An 18380-nucleotide genomic window follows, 5' to 3' on the forward strand; every position below is an offset into this window, starting at 1 on the left:
GTGGCCCGCCGGGGAAGAAGGGTCAGGGCGCTGTCTCCTGTCCCGGGAGGGGCGTTGGGCTCCCTCCGGGCTTCCAAGTAGGTATCCGCCGCGGGAGCGCTACCGGCATCCCGGCTGCTGCCCAGCGGGGCCCGGAGGGACGGGTGTGGGGGTGGTTAAACCCCGACCTGCTCCAGGCCCCCCGCCCCGCGGGTGCGCGGCGCTCCGGGGCGGGGGCAGGGCGGGAGCCGGGTGGCGCTGGGCGGTGGCACCGCATGCGCAGGAGCCCAGGTGCCTGCCGGCTTGCGGGGAGCCGGGAGCGTCGCGGGCAGCCCGGCGTCCTCATGGTGCTGGTTCAGGGCGGCGAGGCCGCCGCGGTTCCGCCAGCGGGCGGGAAGGAGCCGGAGGTGCCGCCGAGCCGGGAGGACGGTGCGGGTACGGGGCAGCCCTGCCTGTGCCCGGCGCCTGGCATGGAGGCGGCAGGCGCCGAGGAGCGCCGCGTTTGTGGCTGCTGCTCGGGCTTGTCCTGGCCGCGCTGCTGCAAGGCACCTGGTGAGGAGGGGGGAAGAGTCTGGCAAGCGGGGCAGGGGGCGGGCAGCGCCCTCCCGGCTGGGCTCCCCGCTCTCGGGGTGACATTGCCGGCGGGGCGGAGGAAGAGGAAGCGGCCCCGAGGGCACCGGGGATCACCGCGCGGGGCGGCGGGGCGCGGAGCGAGCTGGGGCGGCCGCAGAGGGCGCCCGGCACCTGCGCGGGCTGCAGCCCGGCCGCCCCCCAGCCCGGCCACTCCCGGCCCCTGCGAGCGTGTGCGGCCTCGACACCTTCCTCCTCCTTCCTCCTCTGCACCGGACGAGCCGGCCCCCTGTGAAGAAACTAAGTGAAGCGGCAGGCACGACCTCCTGGCTGGCGCTGGCCCGTACGCCCGGCCGGGCCCCCGGTGCTCCCCCCGCCCCGCCCCGGGAGCGGGCAGAGCGCTCGGGGCCCCCCCGGCCGCGCACCGCCATCCCCCGCCGCGGGCTGGTGCTCGGAGAGAGCTTCGGTAGCGATTATCCCTCGGGAAAGCAGTGCTTCCTGTTGTCGGAGTTTTAAAGTAAGACCCGAGAGGTTTGGCCAAATCGAGGTACTTTCTAGCAGTGTGAAGTTCCGGCGCTAAGTACATTGAGAAGGGGCGTGAGTGCTGAGATGAGCCCATACACTTGCAGCAATGACTTCTTTGGTAATTCTTACCTGACTTTACTGTGAGTGTGTTCTTTGTCTTAATCTGCTTTTCACTTCTTGGTCATTTTGAATTGTTAAAGCCACAAACTTACTGCGAAGTATGGAACGCGGTTTTGTATGTTTGATGGGGCTTCCTTTTAAAACATAAATGCCATCTTAAAATAATTTTTGAAGTTGTTAGCTGAAGTACTTTAGCAGGTTTTGAACAACTTCACTGAAAATGTGTTTCTTACTAAATATGGACTATTGCATTTCCGGCAGAAAGTGGATGAACTGGCAGTCTTTGTTAGCTACTGAGCTGTGGAGAGGCCAGAAGAGATAGAGTACTTCACCAGTGAAATTCACATTAATATCAATTCTAAGGGAAAGCTTGGAAAAAAAAAACAACCAACCAAAAAAAACAACCCAGAAAAAACCCCACAATCCCACAACAAAAACAGTGTTTGAAATCCTGAGAAACTTGCATTTATTCACCAAAAAAAAAATGTTTTTTTTTTCAAAGTCTGTCTAGCAAAGTGTTAATTGACTCAATGGCTGAACTTTATGAATCATGCCTAGATCTTGTCTGCGTGACCATGATTAGTTCATACACAGGCTGTTGTAATCCTGGTGCTTTCCTGAAGTCTGTGAGAGAGCTGTTCTGCTTCTTATGGTGTGAAGAATGGATCATCCTCTTCTGGGTTTCCTGAAGGTCTGGGAAAATTACCTTCTCACTGTCCACCTTTCTCATAGCCAGTACTCTTATGCCTCTGCTATTCTTCTCAAGATGCATGTGTGTGAGAAGTGTGATTTTCTTCACTGGATGCATTTTGCAAGTATAAAAGCTGTTTGCAAGAAAGCATGGCATTAAAACACAACAACAACTTACACAGAAGATGGTGTGCAGTGGGAGACATTTGGCTAGGACTTAGGAGTTGAAGATTGTTTGAAAGCCTTATGTGTAGAGATGGACAGGGAATAAAATTGGAAAACCAACTCTCAAATTTGTAGCTGCTCTAAAAAGAAGACTTTTTTATTTTCAGACTGCTATACTTTTCTAAAAAAAACATAAGTACTTGAGTATTTTGGTGGTGCTGGGCTAGTGTTTGGAGGCTTAATATTTTGTGGGGTAGGAATGTTATCTTGACCTAACAATGTATTTTGAAATAAGTACTCATCAGGTGTGTAATTCTTGTTTTTTGTTTTTGGTGGAAGAACTCATGCCATTTTATTTTTAAAAGGAAATAAAACACTTTCTCACTGCACTGGGTACGTGCTTTGGCAATATGAGATGTTGATGGTTTAAATTCTAGTATTACAAGATACTGTTTCTGATAGGCTTGGTATATTGGGTAGCTTACAAAAATGAGTTCCTTGTGGTTTTAATTTGTTCCTTCAAATCCAAAGCTTACTTCTGCATATAAGATCTCTTCAACTTACTTTGCTTTAATTTGATTGGTTTTCCATTTCAACACTTCCATTATTTAGATTGGCTTCATTCTGTAGTAATCAGACAACCTATCATGCCTGAAATAAAAGGTAATAGTTCTGCTTGTGCTGTGTTCATCCATCAGCCAGCCTGGGTTTGGATTTCTCATTTCAGTTATAGGCCAGTCTAATTCCTTTTGCTTTAATATTAGAGACATTGTTGATTTTGTAGTGCTGTTGCTTGACTGTGGATTAGGACATTACATAATTCATGAACATTTTTTAAATCTGCTCTGTTTCATAGTTGGTAGATGTCCCAGTCCAGTGTTGGCTGGTAGTAGTTTTTATAGTCACCTTTATATAAGTGGCTGTTGCTAAATACGGTATTTCTAGTAGAAACTGTAATTTATTTTCAGCTGTAGTGTGGCTAGATTCCTTGAAAAGCAGGCCTTCTGCCTACTTTAAGTTCTGATTGTAGTTGTAAAGCTTGGGTGTCTAGAATTGTTAAAGTCAGAACCAATGTTATACACACTATCTAGTAAGATGCAGTTTCTCAGCCTTGAATGCTGATCTCAAGGAGGATCAAAATGGTTTGTGACAAGTTTTGTTAATTTAAAAGAAAAACCCACACATAAAATAAACCAAAAAACCCTCAAAACCACATTTAGTTGCTAAGCAACTCACATCAGTACCCTGCTGATAATGTTTTAGAGGATCCATAAAGCTCATGGGCTCTCACAGTAATGTGAGATAAGGTACCCTTTTATCAAAACACTGCTTCAGGGACATGGAGTTCTCGCTTTTATCTTTAGAGGGTGTTGTAGAGGAAAAGGCAATTTCCAATATTTTATGCAGACAGAAAGAAAAGAGATAGTGAGGTAACAACATCCCATTCAAATTTTCAGATGGGTTCTCTTTTCCATGGTGTTCACCTCTAGGTTCAGCGGAAAGACTTCCTCTTATGCAGCAAAGCAGTAACACAAAAGGCTAGTTTATCTGGAGACAGTGTTGAGGTCAGTAGAAGTTCACCCTCTCTGTGTTTTTTTTTTTTTTTGTTTCTTTCTTTGGTTGGTTGTTTGTTTTTTTTGTTTTTTTTTTTTGTTTTTTGTTTTTTTTTTTGTTATAGTTGAGGGTGGAGAAGATAAGTGGAACCCGGAAGAGTATGGTACTGTAGAGAGCCTGAGGCAATGGGGAAGCTTAAATAGAAACTATTAGACTTGGGAAACTACTTCAGGAAGAGAAAGTCTGATAAATAAGCATAAGCTAAGGTGAAACTAAGGTCTTCATGGAATTGTGATAGGTATTAGTGCTTTAAGCAGGCCTATGATGTTTTAAAATTAGTCACTGAAATTTTTTCTGCTTAAAAATGTGTATTTGATGTTTATTTGAAGAAAATATTTGGATTCTTACACCAAGACAAAGATGTTATATAAAACTTAAGTAGGTTTAGGTAAAATTTAGGGTGAATTAGCTGCAAAAGTGTAACAAAAGTGAGGTTCTGCACACAGTTTTTATGTGTGTGTATTTGTGAGAAATTAAAGTGCTTCTTATGAACCTTAGTTAACTTACCCAATAATCAGATGACTCCCAAGGCAGTAAGTTTGAGTGTTTCAGAATCTGACCATGACCATTTTGCAGTCAGTTGTATTTGCTGGTCCTTGGGCAATGGTCAGAATCATACGACTGGTCCTACAGTGAATCGCCCAAACTAGCCTGGTGCTTCCAGGAAGTAAAGCCTACCAACTCATGTCAACCTGTGAGAAGTTTTGTATCAGAAGTGCTACGGTTCATCTCTTATCTCCTGTTTTAAGAAAAAAAAGGATACTTATGGTGGTCAGTGAAACATATTTTCAAGCTATGTCTAGTAAATAAATGTAGTATTTGCATTTGTTTCTGTTGCTTCTCCTGTCTTCTACCACAAGAATTGCTATGAATGTGTGGAGCACTGTAGTATGTGGAGCTGCCTGACCAGAGAAATCTTCTAATAGATCATTATTAACTGGAGTTTATCTGTTGCAGGAACAAAGAAGAAAGCTGCGTGTCCAGGACTTGGTCTGTTTTATACTGTACTGTCTGCCTTCCTTTTCTCAGTGGCCTCCTTATTTCTTAAAAAAATAGAAGATGTGCATTCAGTGGAAGTGAGTGCATTTCGATGTGTTTTCCAAATGGCATTTGTTCTTCCTGGTTTAATATACTACAAGTAAGTGTAGCAAATGTTTAAAGTTATTTCTTAAAAATAGATCTAGAATTATCACTCACTTAAATCAGATTGCAATATTATTTTAATTCAGACTTCAATTGCATAACTGAGTTGTTTTGGATTAGTTGATAGTTTCCTAATACAATTCAGAAAATTGAAAGTCTTTGACTCCCTGAATTGTTGAGGCTTCTACAGGGATTATATCAAATGTATTGATCTTCCATGAAGTGGTGTTCTTATAAAATAAAAGGTAATTTGCAGATACTCTTGGGTTATTTTGCAAGCAAAAAGTTAATAGCTAGATGAACAAGACTCTGAATGTGTCTAGGGGGTGGTGATGGGAATAAATTGGTCTGTGATCAGACAGTTAAGAATGTTTTGATATTTGAAGTGAGTCTGTCATCTAGAAGGGTGTGTACATTTAAATGTGATTGGATGCTGGTCATGAAATAAGCAAGCCAGTGACATTAATGTGATATTTCTATTTTTCAGAACAGGGTTTTTGGGACCAAAAGGTAAAAGAATCTTTCTTTTCTTCCGAGGATTCCTTGGCTCTAGTGCAATGATTCTTCTCTACTATGCTTTCCAAGTCATGCCACTAGCTGATGCCACAGTTATAACTTTTAGCAGTCCTGTTTTTACATCGTTGCTGGCATGGATCTTTCTCAAAGAGAAATACAGTATTTGGGATCTTCTGTTTACCCTCTTCGCAATCACTGGAGTGGTTCTTATTGCCAGACCACCATTTCTGTTTGGCTCAGACGTTACGGGGATTGAAGGAAGTTATACAGATCACCTTAAAGGAACTATAGCAGCAATTACAAGCACACTATCTGGAGCTTCAACTTTTGTTATACTAAGGAAGGTGGGAAAATCTGTGCATTATTTTTTGTCAATTTGGTATTATGCAGTCATTGGTTTAATTGGATGTGTTATAGCATTATTTGTTATGAACGAATGGCGTTTACCATACTGTGGTAAAGATAGGGTTCTTCTAATATTAATAGGCTTGTTAGGGTTAGGGGGTCAGATATTTCTCACAAAAGCATTACAGATAGAGAAAGCTGGACCTGTAGCCATAATGAAAACAATGGATGTGGTGTTTGCTTTTATTTTACAAATTCTTTTTCTCAATCATCTACCAACTTGGTGGACTGTGGGTGGTGCCCTTTGTGTAGTAGCTAGTAGTTCTGGAACTGCCATTCGTAAGTGGCGACAAAGCTTGAAAAAAGCTAAACAAAATGAAATCTAACAGTACAGATACAAATTCATTACAGAAACAAGCAATCTTGAAATATATATACAATATTTATTTTTATTTATTTTAAATATCTCATCTATCAAATTGTACCAAGTTATATCCAGTAAAATAAGTTGATTAAAAAACAAACAAAACAAAACAAAACAAAAACAAAACACAAACAAACCAAAATTGAAGATGTTTTAACAAGTGATTAGGTATATGCTTTTCTCTTTCATATTTAGGCATGCAAATATGAGAAGTAGAAAGATATTTAAAAGTTGCTTGCTTCCTATCAAAAGTGGACAGTAGTGTTTTGGCTTTTATTTTCCTAAAATTCCTATTTCTCCACTACTTAGACCCTTTCTCCATTCTTCTGAGCAGTGGAAATTAGCCTCCCAGGCTTATTTAATGCTATTCTTTACTTGATTAGCAGAGGGATTGCAGTACAAAAGTTAGAAGGGAATGAAGAGTTATAGTGCTATAAACATCCAACTTTTGTAGAACAGATAAAGCTTGCAAATTTATAAGCTTTCTATTTATATATTTTTTTTTCACAAAAAGATGCCAAATGGGGATTTATTTTTAATTTGAATTCTAAAACAACAAAGGCTATTTCATCTTGCCAAGTAATATCAAGAGAAAATTAACTTGTGAAAATTATCTATCGGCTTTGCTTTCTTTTAAAATTAATTTTACATGTTTGTACTTGCTTTACAGACGTAATGAACCAAACTAATCCCTTTTTTTATATATGATTTTTCCCAAGAAACATGTATTTAGTTGCTGCAGTCTCAGTGATGAGAGACAACAGTTAATTGCATACCACTTGTAAATTAGCCATTTCTTGTGGTAAGGAATGTTATGCTGTAGCTGCACTTTTCTTTATTCTATGCAAAAGATTATATTTTTTAGGTATTTAATATAGGTTGTTTAAAATGCTGCTTATGACTCTTGTTCATATTCTTTTGTACAAAAGATCTTTATGAGACCAAGTTTAAGGCATCTTGGCCTTCATAAAGTTAGGCAGATTTACAATAAAGCATTTGCCTGTTTCCAAAGAATTTACAAGAATGCAGAGCAATTGCAGTTTCACTTAAAATGCGGGTTGGCTGAGGTCATAGCAGAGATTCTACAGAACAGATTTGAGAAGAGCTTGGTGGGAGGGTGGACTGGAGGCATCCACACTATATCAGGCAGTGCTGGTGGGCAGCTTCAGGCCCGTGTTTCCAGCTGACCCTTGTAAATCTGGACTTAGTAACTTCTCTTACACATCTTCCCACTTTTGTAGGCTTTATCTTGATAGCAACAAATACTAAGAAGAAAGGCTTGTGTTACTGATCTTAGCATCCTTCACATTTGAGGAGGAATATATGTTTGGTATCAGGTAGGGGGATTTTTCAAAATGGAGTGTTATGTACTTTTGAGTCTTGTTTCAGTAGTGCTTAAAGAAAATTTTAACTTGGATCTTTATTTGGTCCGTCGTATCATGAGCTGTTTTTCGGTTATGTGCTCACAGTAGTGTTTTTCTAAAGGAGAATGCTGTGTTCTGTAGACTTGATACTTGGCTTTGGGTTGGTTTGGTTTTGTTGTTGTGGGGTTTTTTTCTGTGTTTTGGTTTGGGTTTTTTTTGTTTGTTTTGTGGTTTTTTTGTTTTTGTTTTTTCAAAATCACTGAAGATGACAGATGTTTTCTTATTTTGATTTATAGATGTCTAGTCATACATCTTTTGCCAATAAGCATTGCATCCTGGCAGGGCAGATCTAGGGAACTGGAGTCCAAGAGGACTGGAATGTGTACACTACTTTGAGAAGCATCTGGATGTTAGGAACCATCTTTGTGCAAGATTCTGTGTGTAAACCAGCACCCTGAATCCATATATGTTTATGGATACAAGCAGATTCCACTTGAGTGGTAGAATCAGTTTCTGCTGTAGCTGCTCATTCACTGCTTTTCCTGAAGGCTGAAGTTCAGCTGCTGCTGACAAGGGCAGGAATAGTATGAAACTGCTTTCACATCTCTTTAAAGCCTGATGTAATAATAAAATTCCGGTTTGGCATCCATTTTGCTTAATAGTTAAATTTGTAAACTGGGATTGTTTCTTCTGCTTCTCAGCCATCACTGCCATTGAGCAGCAGTTTTTGGGGGAATGAGGGAAGGAAGATAGACTGCATCTTTCACTGCTTTGCTTCATGTTTAATATGCATGTATTTCAATTGACACTTACAAAGGTATGGTTCCAAAGCAGTTCAGATTGATGTAAACTTGGATTGTCTGCTAGTCTTGGTCCCTCTTGTTGGCTCAGCTTGTGCTTATGTGGTTGTGTGGTGAGCTGGCCCTGGGAGCTGATCCATCTACATAACTTTTTAGTAAGGTTGTTGGAGAGGGAAAAATCATAGTAGCCTGAACTTGATGACAGTGTGAAAACATTAGGGAGGGGAATTATCTAATAGTACAAATTATAGTGTAGGAATGCTGCTTTGTCAGTACGAAATAAAAATAAGGTGGAAGCTTATATCAAAACATATTTAGGTCATAGGATTTCAATGAATTTTGCTTAAACTTAGTAGAGCAGAACAGACTATTGAAGAAAGGACTGTTTTCCTGCCCTTAACACATAAGTAAATGCAGAAAATAAGATGAAATCAACAACCTGATACAGTGATTGGTAATATTTTTCACAAGTTCTTGTGGAAACTCTTTCGGTATATTCCCATACCTGTAGTGCCAAAAACCCCAGATGATTTTTTTTTTTTTTTTTCCTTTGTCCAAACCTATAGGTATTCCTTATGGACTCCATCTCCTTACTTCCTTTTGCTGTTTCTAAATCTTCCTAAATGTGAGAAACTATGGACTAGGATATTGTTTATTAAGACTTATACTAAACCAAATGTAAAGGTCAGATAACAAAGGATGTGAAATCGCTAAGGCAAACAGCTATTAACTCAGATGTTGCTTGTGCAAACATGGCCGACGCTGCTTGCGCAAACCGCGGGATGTTCCGAGGAAACTGATAAAAGTAAGAAAAACAACTCCGTATAAGGACATGAAAGTGGGGGGTCGGCCGCGGGACAAAGGAGGGAGGACTCCTTGCTTCAGCCTCAACATCCACCAGGAGGAAAAAAACGACCCCCTAGCAACAGTTGGAACATGCGCAGAGTATCTCCACCACTCTATGAACGCGGGAGTCAGGATGTATAAAAAGGGACAGTCTGACCTACTCAGCACGGCAGTTGGCGGAGCGCAGACTCCCCTGCCGTCCAGCGCTGTCTTTGCTCATATTCTACTTGCTATAATTAATAAAATTTTAATTGGATTACGATCCATTGTGGTCTCAATTTATAACAATTTCTGGTGCCGTGACTCGGATAAGGAGTGGTGGACATCTGTCCTCCGGGGAGGCGCCCCACGGCAGTCCGCGGCCCTGCGACTGATAGCCCACCCCAACCTTACCGACGAACCTAAATTCTAGAATAATGAGCAAAGGAAAAACCGGTAAAATCCCATAAAATTCTGTGCACAGGAGTCCGGATGAAGACGCAGGACGCGTAAGTATATTGCGGATTTATTCGCGGGTTTACCGTTCGGGCGGGATTGGGTTTCCTGAATTATAGTGAATGAGAGGTTCGATATACTGAACCAAGCGAGTGCGGACTCTTAAGTACTGCGTTTCCCATTTCCCGCGAGGGACTGGGCCAGGAACAAGGGGAGCGAGTGAGTGTGTTTGTGGATAATTCAGAAGATGGGGGCGAAGGGCAGCAAGCCTTCGACTCCCATGGGAAGGGTACCCACTGTACCTAAGAATACCCCTCTGGCATACATCTTAGACAACTGGAAATACTTCCCTGGAACCCTAGGGAAAGATAAGCAGAAGATGATAGAATATTGTACTAAGATATGGGGAGGGAAGAAGATTTCTAAACATGTCTTTTGGCCAGTCTATGGGTCAGAAGAAGATTGGGTAAGACAGCAATTAAACCTCTGGGTTAATAGTAAAAAATCCGTTAACCTGGAGGAGAGTCAATATGCAGAAGTGTGGCTCGAGAAACCGAGAGCTAGACTTTACCCGCTGAATGAAATAAAAACTAAACAAAAGAAAAAGAAGGAAGAGTTAGATGAAACTCTTCTAATTCCCCCTCCTTACGCTCCCCCGCCTGCTCCCGCAGCCCCTCCAGAGGTCCCCAGAGCGCCCACTCCCCCACCAGAATCAGAACAAGGGTCTCCCCCTCCTCCTAGACGCGTGACTAGAAGTCAAAAAGGGGCAGCTCAGATGTATCCTTTAAGGGAAATGCCCATGGGGGGACCTCAACCTGTGATTGGATATATTTCTGTACCCCTAAGCTCGGCAGACCTACGAGATTTTAAAAGAACCGAGATGGGAAACCTAATTGAGGACCCACTCGGAGTGGCGGAAAGATTAGATCAATTTTTGGGACCAAACCTTTATACTTGGGATGAAATGCAATCTATCCTTGGTCAATTATTTACTACCGAGGAAAGAGACATGATTAGACGAGCAGGAATGAGATTGTGGGATGCTCAACATGCTCAGGGACCTCAAGCAGATATTAAATGGCCACTCCAAAGACCTAATTGGGATAATCAGGATCCGGTGCATAGAACTCATATGCAGGACCTAAGAACTATAGTAATTCAAGGGATTAGAGAAGCAGTACCCCGTGGCCAGAACATCAATAAAGCATTTAATGAAATGCAAAAGAAAGATGAAAGCCCTACTGAGTGGCTGGAACGACTGAGGAAAGCCCTTCAGCTGTACTCCGGGGTAAATCCAGATGACCCTTTAGGGCAAGCGCTCCTCAAAACTCAGTTTGTGGCAAAATCGTGGGAGGATATCAGAAAGAAGATTGAAAAGTTAGAAGACTGGCAGAATAGAGGGTTAGATGAATTATTGAGGGAAGCTCAGAAAGTATATGTAAGGAGAGAAGAAGAGAGCAGCAAGCGACAAATAAAAATGATGGTAGCAGCGGTCAGAGAGGATCGTAAAGGGCGGACAAATGAACCCAGATCTGCTGAAACGAAACAGGGGAACGTAGTAGTAAAGAAGGAACAGAGATTTTGTTTTTACTGTGGAAAGAAGGGACATATAAAGAGGAGTTGCAGAGAAAGGATCAGGGATGAGGAAATATCAAAAACGGAATAGGAAAGTCAGGGGCTCTATATTTTAGGGGACTGGAGTCATCATGAGCCCTTGATAAAATTAAAAATAGGTCCCCATAAACAAGAGTTCACCTTTTTAGTAGACACTGGGGCTGAAAAATCGACTATTAGACAAATACCCGAGGGATGTAAAATCTCCCCTGAAAAAGTACAAGTAATTGGGGCAAAAGGAGAACCCTTTAAAGTAAGCAAAATCAAAAATGTAATATTCGAAACTGAAAATAAATTTGGAATGGGTGAACTCTTGCTCGTCCCTGAAGCAGAATTTAATCTGCTAGGGCGAGATTTAATTGTTGAATTGCAATTAGAAATTAAAGTGAAAAATCAAGAACTAACAGTGTTTGCTTATCCTTTGACCATGGATGATCAAATTAACCCCAATGTCTGGTATTCTCCGGACACAATTAGTAGACTGGAAATCCCACCGATTAAAATCCAAATTTCTGAACCCCACATACCTGTGAGGATAAAGCAATATCCCATATCCCTAGAAGGATGGAGAGGATTGAAACCAGAAATTGATCGATTATTAGCACAAGGAATCTTGGAGCCTTGTATGTCACCCTTTAACACCCCCATTCTGCCTGTAAAGAAACCGAATGGGAAATATCGGCTCGTGCATGATTTAAGGGAAATAAACAAAAGAACTATCACCCAGTTCCCTGTAGTGGCAAATCCATACACACTGCTAAGCAAGCTAGGACCCCATAATTCCTGGTATAGTGTGGCTGATTTAAAGGATGCCTTTTGGGCCTGTCCACTGGCAGAAGAATGCCGTGATTATTTTGCCTTTGAATGGGAAGATACAGAGACAGGCCGTAGACAGCAATTGAGATGGACCGTGCTCCCCCAAGGGTTCACTGAGTCCCCTAATCTGTTTGGCCAGGCCTTGGAAGAGCTCTTGAAGGAATACCAGGTACAAACGGGAAATGTGCTTTTACAGTATGTAGATGATCTGCTCATAGCAGGGAATAATCAGGAGAATGTAAGAAAAGAAAGCATTCGACTCCTAAACTTCCTTGCACAAAAGGGACTAAGGGTATCACAAGAAAAGTTACAATTTGTGGAGGAAAAAGTGAAATATTTGGGGCATTATTTGTTTAACAGCAAAAAGATATTGGATCCAGAGCGCATTAAAGGAATTCTGGAATTACCTATGCCTGTCACTAAGAGGCAAATTCGTCAGGCATTAGGGCTATTTGGATATTGTAGACAATGGATAGAGAACTACAGTTTTAAGGTTAAATTCCTATATGAACAATTGTCTAAAGACAAAATACCCAAGTGGACCCCTCAGGATCAAGAGCAGTTTGCCAGTCTCAAAAGGGAGCTAAGTCAAGCACCGGTTTTAAGTCTGCCAGATTTAAAGCGGCCATTCCATTTATTTGTTAACATACATGAAGGAACGGCATTCGGAGTATTAACTCAGGAATGGGCCGGACAAAAGAAACCGGTGGCATACCTATCAAAGCTGTTGGACCCTGTGAGCAGGGGTTGGCCAAGTTGTTTACAGATCATTGTTGCTGCTGCCTTATTACTTGAAGAGACAAAACGTATTACCTTTAATGGGGAAATTGTCCTATATGCGCCTCATAACATAAGAGGAGTGTTACAACAAAAAGCAGAAAAATGGCTTACAGATAGTTGATTATTGGAATATGAAGGAATACTTATAGAATCCCCTAAATTAACTTTAAAAACTATTGGAGCAGTTAATCCCGCTGAATTTTTGTACCCAGGAGAAGGTAATGAACTATTGCACAATTGTTTCCAAACAATTGAACAGCAGACACGTATTAGGCCAGACCTAGAAGAAGAAGAACTACAATGTGGGGAAGTATTATTTATAGACGGATCATCACGAATAGTAGAAGGTAAACGATTGTCCGGATATGCCGTCGTTAAGTTGAAAAAAGGAGAATTTAAGACAATAGAATCAGGCCCCCTGAGTGCCAGCTGGTCGGCTCAAGCCTGTGAGCTGTATGCATTGTGGAAAGCATTAGTATCACTGAAGGGAAAGGATGGAACCATATATACAGACTCATGCTATGCGTTCGGGGTAGTACACACTTTTGGAAAAATATGGGAGGAAAGAGGATTTGTTAACTCGCAGGGAAAAGAACTGATACACCCGGAATTAATTCGTCGAGTTCTGGGGGCATTGAAAATGCCGAATAAAATAGCAGTTGTACATATAAAGGGACACCAGCGAGGTACAAGTTATCAAGTTAGGGGAAATAATGCAGCTGATACAGAAGCAAAACGAGTGGCAGGCAATTATAATACGATTTTGACGGTACAACAAGTACCTGTTAGTAAAAATTTGAGCTTTGAGTCTGCAGAAAAGGAAAAACTAGAACAAATGGGAGCTAAGGAACAAGAGGGTAAATACATATTGCCAGATGGGAGGGAAGTCTTGCCAAAAGGCATAGCACTCGAAATATTTTCAAAAATACACAGCAAAACACACTGGGGAACCCAGGCATTAGTTGATCATTTCAATCAACAGTTTGCCTGTATAGGCGTATATAACATAGCAAAGACAGTCACGGCAGCCTGCGAGACCTGTCGAAAGGTTAATCGAAACAACATGAGACAAAAACCTCTTGGAGGACGTTCCCCGGCATACAGACCTTTCTCACATATACAAGTGGATTTTACTGAACTACCTAGGGTAGGGCGTTACAAATATTTATTAGTAATGGTGGATCATTTAACGCATTATGTTGAGGCTTTTCCTACCTCCAGGGCAACTGCTAACCAAGTTACTAAAGTGTTACTTGAACACATTATACCGCGATATGGAGTGCCTGAAGTAATCAACTCGGACAGAGGAACACACTTTGTGTCAAAAATTGTTAGAGATCTAACCGAAAGCTTGGGTATTAAGTGGGAATACCATACACCATGGCATCCACAAAGTTCGGGAAAGGTTGAGAGGATGAATGGAGAAATCAAAACTTGCCGGGCTGGGCGAGCCGAGGACCCAGGCCAAGGAGGAAGAACGTAGCCGACTCAGTATGAGTGATAAAGTGTGCTTCAGTTTATTGATTTTTGTTACAGCTTTTTATAATCCTTCTACTAATTATGCCTACTAGTCACTAGCTGATTGGCTTAAGCTCTAAGGGTCGTATTCGCACGGTCCACCTACTTGCAGTTAGCTTACGGCACAAGCTTCTCATAACACTAAGTTTCTCATGCTACTATTTCTAATTCCTCTTGACTTGTTTTCGATACACAACGGTACCGTAACACAATGTTTCTCAGACCACCGTTATCATAACACTGGGTTTCTCAGACCACTATTCCTAATTCCCCTTAACCTGTTTTCGACACACCACGGTACACAGGGCTGAAGCGTCCTTGACATTCCTCTTGTATCAGCAGCTGTGAGCAGCTGCAGGCAAACCCTAGTGAGGCTCAGCATCAGCAGCTAGAGCAGGCTCTGATCATACAATTGCTCGGTGGGCTCAGGACCCTTGTCTCTGAGCCATTCTCCAACAATTCCCCCTTTTTCTTTTTGTATGAGTAGAGCCTGCGCCAACGTTCATTCAAAGATTTTCTTAATACATGACAAGGCACAACTTAAACATGCAAGCTTACAATCTACTGGCTAAAGGCACAGGACCCTTGTCTCTGAGCCATTCTCCAACAATTCCCCCTTTTTGTAGGAGCAGAACCTGACCTAACGTTCGTTCAAAGATTTTCTTAATACATGAGAAGGCACAACTTAAGCATGCAAGCTCACAATCTATTGGCTAAAGGCACTTATCACGCACCCGGAAGTGCTGTGATAGGTCTGCATCGTTAGCACGCGTGAACAAACTAAATCTACTTTGTGGTTAGTGTATCCAGGCATTCAAACAGGAAGGAAGCACTAGCTTGACTTCCTCCTTCTTGCCCTTCCAGGTGACCCGAAGGGCAGGATTACCACGGGGCAGTTTTCTGCTCAGAGACCCAGCCTGGATTGTCCAAACCCTGTAGGATCAGTGCATAACCCTGATCCCCTCGCAAAAAAAATTCCTACCAGGTTTTCCCCCTTTTTCTTTTTTGGACAATCCAGACTCCTTTTAACGTCTGAATCATAGCATTCATAAAGCATTTCCACACAGACCCCAATACCATCATGACAATCATAATGACAATCGGCATTGCCAGTCTGTGCATCAACAAAGCTTTCAGCCACTTAGTAATTTCCAAGTTTTGTAGATTTGCAACCATCATCAGTCCATTTTCCAAATTCCCAAGTCTCGTAACCAGTCTGTCAGTCCATGTTCCAATCTTATTCAGTCTTATGTAGCAAGAAAACCATCCTTACAGTTTTAAAAGTGTCCGCAATTGTAACAACAGAGTATGCAATACAGAATGTAATACAGGTTTCACCATGCTATGTTCTAAACATTACAATGAACCCACAACATACAATGAATCTGATACTACATGAACAAGTTTTTGATACCAGTGTTGATGTTGAAACACCCAAATGACAGTTCAGAGTTCTAAAGTTTGTAAGGAGTCTCCAGACCCTCCGAGGAGAATCTTGTGATCTTGAGTTCCCAGGTGTCCCCCATTCGTTGTCACTACTGTGCAGGCCAACGCCCCAGCAGCATGCCAGTCCACTTTTAACAAGGCATCACGAATCACCCCACTCCATCGGGACTGAGCTAAAAGCGGAGCTGGTTCTGATAAAGGTGACAGGAGTGGGTGTGGTGGGGCTGCCGGCAGCGCTTCCTCTTCTTGTAATTGTAAATGCAGAGTTCTGTTCTGTAGCTCAACTTCTGTAATTTTCTTTCAAGTTCTTGGACTTTGTCACTGTCCCTTACCGATGTGTGACCCTGTTGCTTTAATTCGGACAGAGCCGCCGTTTTTCTCTCCGACTCAGACGCTGACGCGCCGTCAGGGCAGGAACCATCCGAAGGGTGGGGGGGCGGGCAGAGTTTATGGTGGCATGCCGCTCCCCCCGGTACCCCCGCGCCACCTGATTTCTCTGCCGCTTCTTGCGCGGTGGAGCAAACAGCCAAGTTCTTCTCAACCTTATGGCTCTTAATGTTATTGATTATCTCCCTCCAAGGTTTCATTAATTTCTTAGCAAGTTTGTCCTCATCTATTACCATATCCCACAGTATATCTCCATACCTCCTCCACTCCTCTTCATCAAACAACAGATCAGAGTCCTTAAAGCACCCCTTTTGTTTTCCCCGTTGCCACTAGACCAGCTAGCTGTTTAATGCAACTACTATCTGTCCCACGCTTTTCTAAAAAGCTCTGTAATAAATCTAGGGCTACTTCAAAATCCATGTACCTTAATACCTGTTATAATATCCTTGCAGCCCTCAGCTTGTAGCCCTTGCAGTGGTGAACTTCAATCGGTTCAGGCCGGAGACGACACACCACAGGATGCGATGTTCTGGTCGCTCTTTTTGCCCGCCGGTCACTGCCCCCAGCGCACTGCTCCTTGTCCTTCAGCCAGGTCCTTCAACGAGGGTTCCTTTCATCTCGAGGATCCCTTTATTCTTGCCTCAACGAGGGTCCCTTTTTCTCGAGAGACCCTTTATTCCCGGTTGACCCTTTTTCTCGAGGGTCCCTGTTCAGGCGCCAATTGCCAGGCTGGGCGAGCCGAGGACCCAGGCCAAGGAGGAAGAACGTAGCCGACTCAGTATGAGTGATAAAGTGTGCTTCAGTTTATTGATTTTTGTTACAGCTTTTTATAATCCTTCTACTAATTATGCCTACTAGTCACTAGCTGATTGGCTTAAGCTCTAAGGGTCGTATTCGCACGGTCCACCTACTTGCAGTTAGCTTACGGCACAAGCTTCTCATAACACTAAGTTTCTCATGCTACTATTTCTAATTCCTCTTGACTTGTTTTCGATACACAACGGTACCGTAACACAATGTTTCTCAGACCACCGTTATCATAACACTGGGTTTCTCAGACCGCTATTCCTAATTCCCCTTAGCCTGTTTTCGACACACCACGGTACACAAGGCTGAAGCGTCCTTGACATTCCTCAGGTATCAGCAGCTGCGAGCAGCTGCAGGCAAACCCTAGTGAGGCTCAGCATCAGCAGCTAGAGCAGGCTCTGATCATACAATTGCTCGGTGGGCTCAGGACCCTTGTCTCTGAGCCATTCTCCAACAAAAACTATTTTGACTAAATTAATGATAGAAACCAAATTATCATGGATTAAGTGCATACCCATGGCACTATTAATTCTCAGAATCAGACCCCGAGCAGATGTGGGAATATCAGCGTTTGAGATGGTGTATGGAATGTCCTATAGAATTGAAAATCCACAAACAAATGTTTTAATTCGAGACCATGTGATTAATGAATATGTTTCACAATTAGCAGAACATCATAATAAGCTTTGGGAACACGGACTGATTGTGCAACGACCCCCGTTGGACTTAAAAATTCACAATGTTAAACCTGGGGATTGGATATTGGTTAAAGTATGGAAGGAAGAAACCCTAAAACCCAATTGGGAGGGACCTTATCTTGTTTTACTTACAACAGAAACAGCTGTCCGGACTGCTGAGCGTGGATGGACTCATGCCAGTCGCATTAAAGGCCCCGTGACGAAACCTCAATGGAAAGTAATCAGTACTCCAGGTGATACCAAGATAACCCTGAAGAGATAATGATAGAGACTTTGTTTGAGCATTTTGTCGCATTGCCTCTTGGTATAAAGTGTACATTGCTGTTTTTACTTGCAATAATAATTTATTTGTTCATTTATTATATATGGAAACGCACAAAGTGGGGTAGAGAAAATTGCTAGACACATGCAATCACATAATATTGAATATAGAAAATATACTGATATAAGTAATGTATGCACTTCAGATATACGAGTTAGGTGTAATGATTTAAACTGTAACTGTTACCCATTCGCTTGTTTTAGGTGTAAGGTATGCCAGGATAAATGGTGGACACACTGTGAATATGGATACCCTCCAACAGGAGTTTGCACACAGTGTTGAAAATTCCAAAGAACTCTCACTGAGTGGAAATTAAAGCAATTAGAGTCTAGACAAGAAGTTATTCGGGAATCCCATGAGTGGTGGGAAATTTTTGCTGAAGGAATAAACCCTCAGTATTATCGTTACCACTCCAACGAACCGGTCCCCTTTGTAGCTGAAATCTTGGCTATAAAG

At 42.4% G+C, this 18380-nt stretch overlaps 1 protein-coding gene across 5 annotated transcripts in view; it reads left to right on the forward strand.

Annotated features, from left to right (window-relative positions):
• Nucleotides 1–254: 254 nt before the first annotated feature.
• Nucleotides 255–18380, forward strand: part of SLC35G1 (solute carrier family 35 member G1) — a 34426-nt gene continuing 16300 nt past the window's right edge. For 2 of the 5 annotated variants that reach the window (XR_006164941.1, XM_042788676.1), the window contains exons 1-3: nucleotides 255–531; nucleotides 4621–4801; nucleotides 5294–5666. Coding sequence is in view for 4 of the 5 variants with exons in the window: in XM_042788676.1 (XP_042644610.1) it covers nucleotides 255–531; nucleotides 4621–4801; nucleotides 5294–5666 (831 nt within the window). In the remaining variant the exon portion in view is untranslated. Of the gene's footprint in view, nucleotides 532–4620; nucleotides 4802–5293; nucleotides 7110–7751; nucleotides 9341–18380 lie in introns of those variants that run through there. The other 3 variants (XM_042788672.1, XM_042788666.1, XM_042788658.1) reach the window with 3 other exon arrangements.

The sequence above is a fragment of the Tyto alba genome, unplaced genomic scaffold (assembly GCF_018691265.1).
Source record: "Tyto alba isolate M040663 unplaced genomic scaffold, T.alba_DEE_v4.0 Super-Scaffold_1, whole genome shotgun sequence".
Lineage (NCBI taxonomy): Eukaryota > Metazoa > Chordata > Aves > Strigiformes > Tytonidae > Tyto > Tyto alba.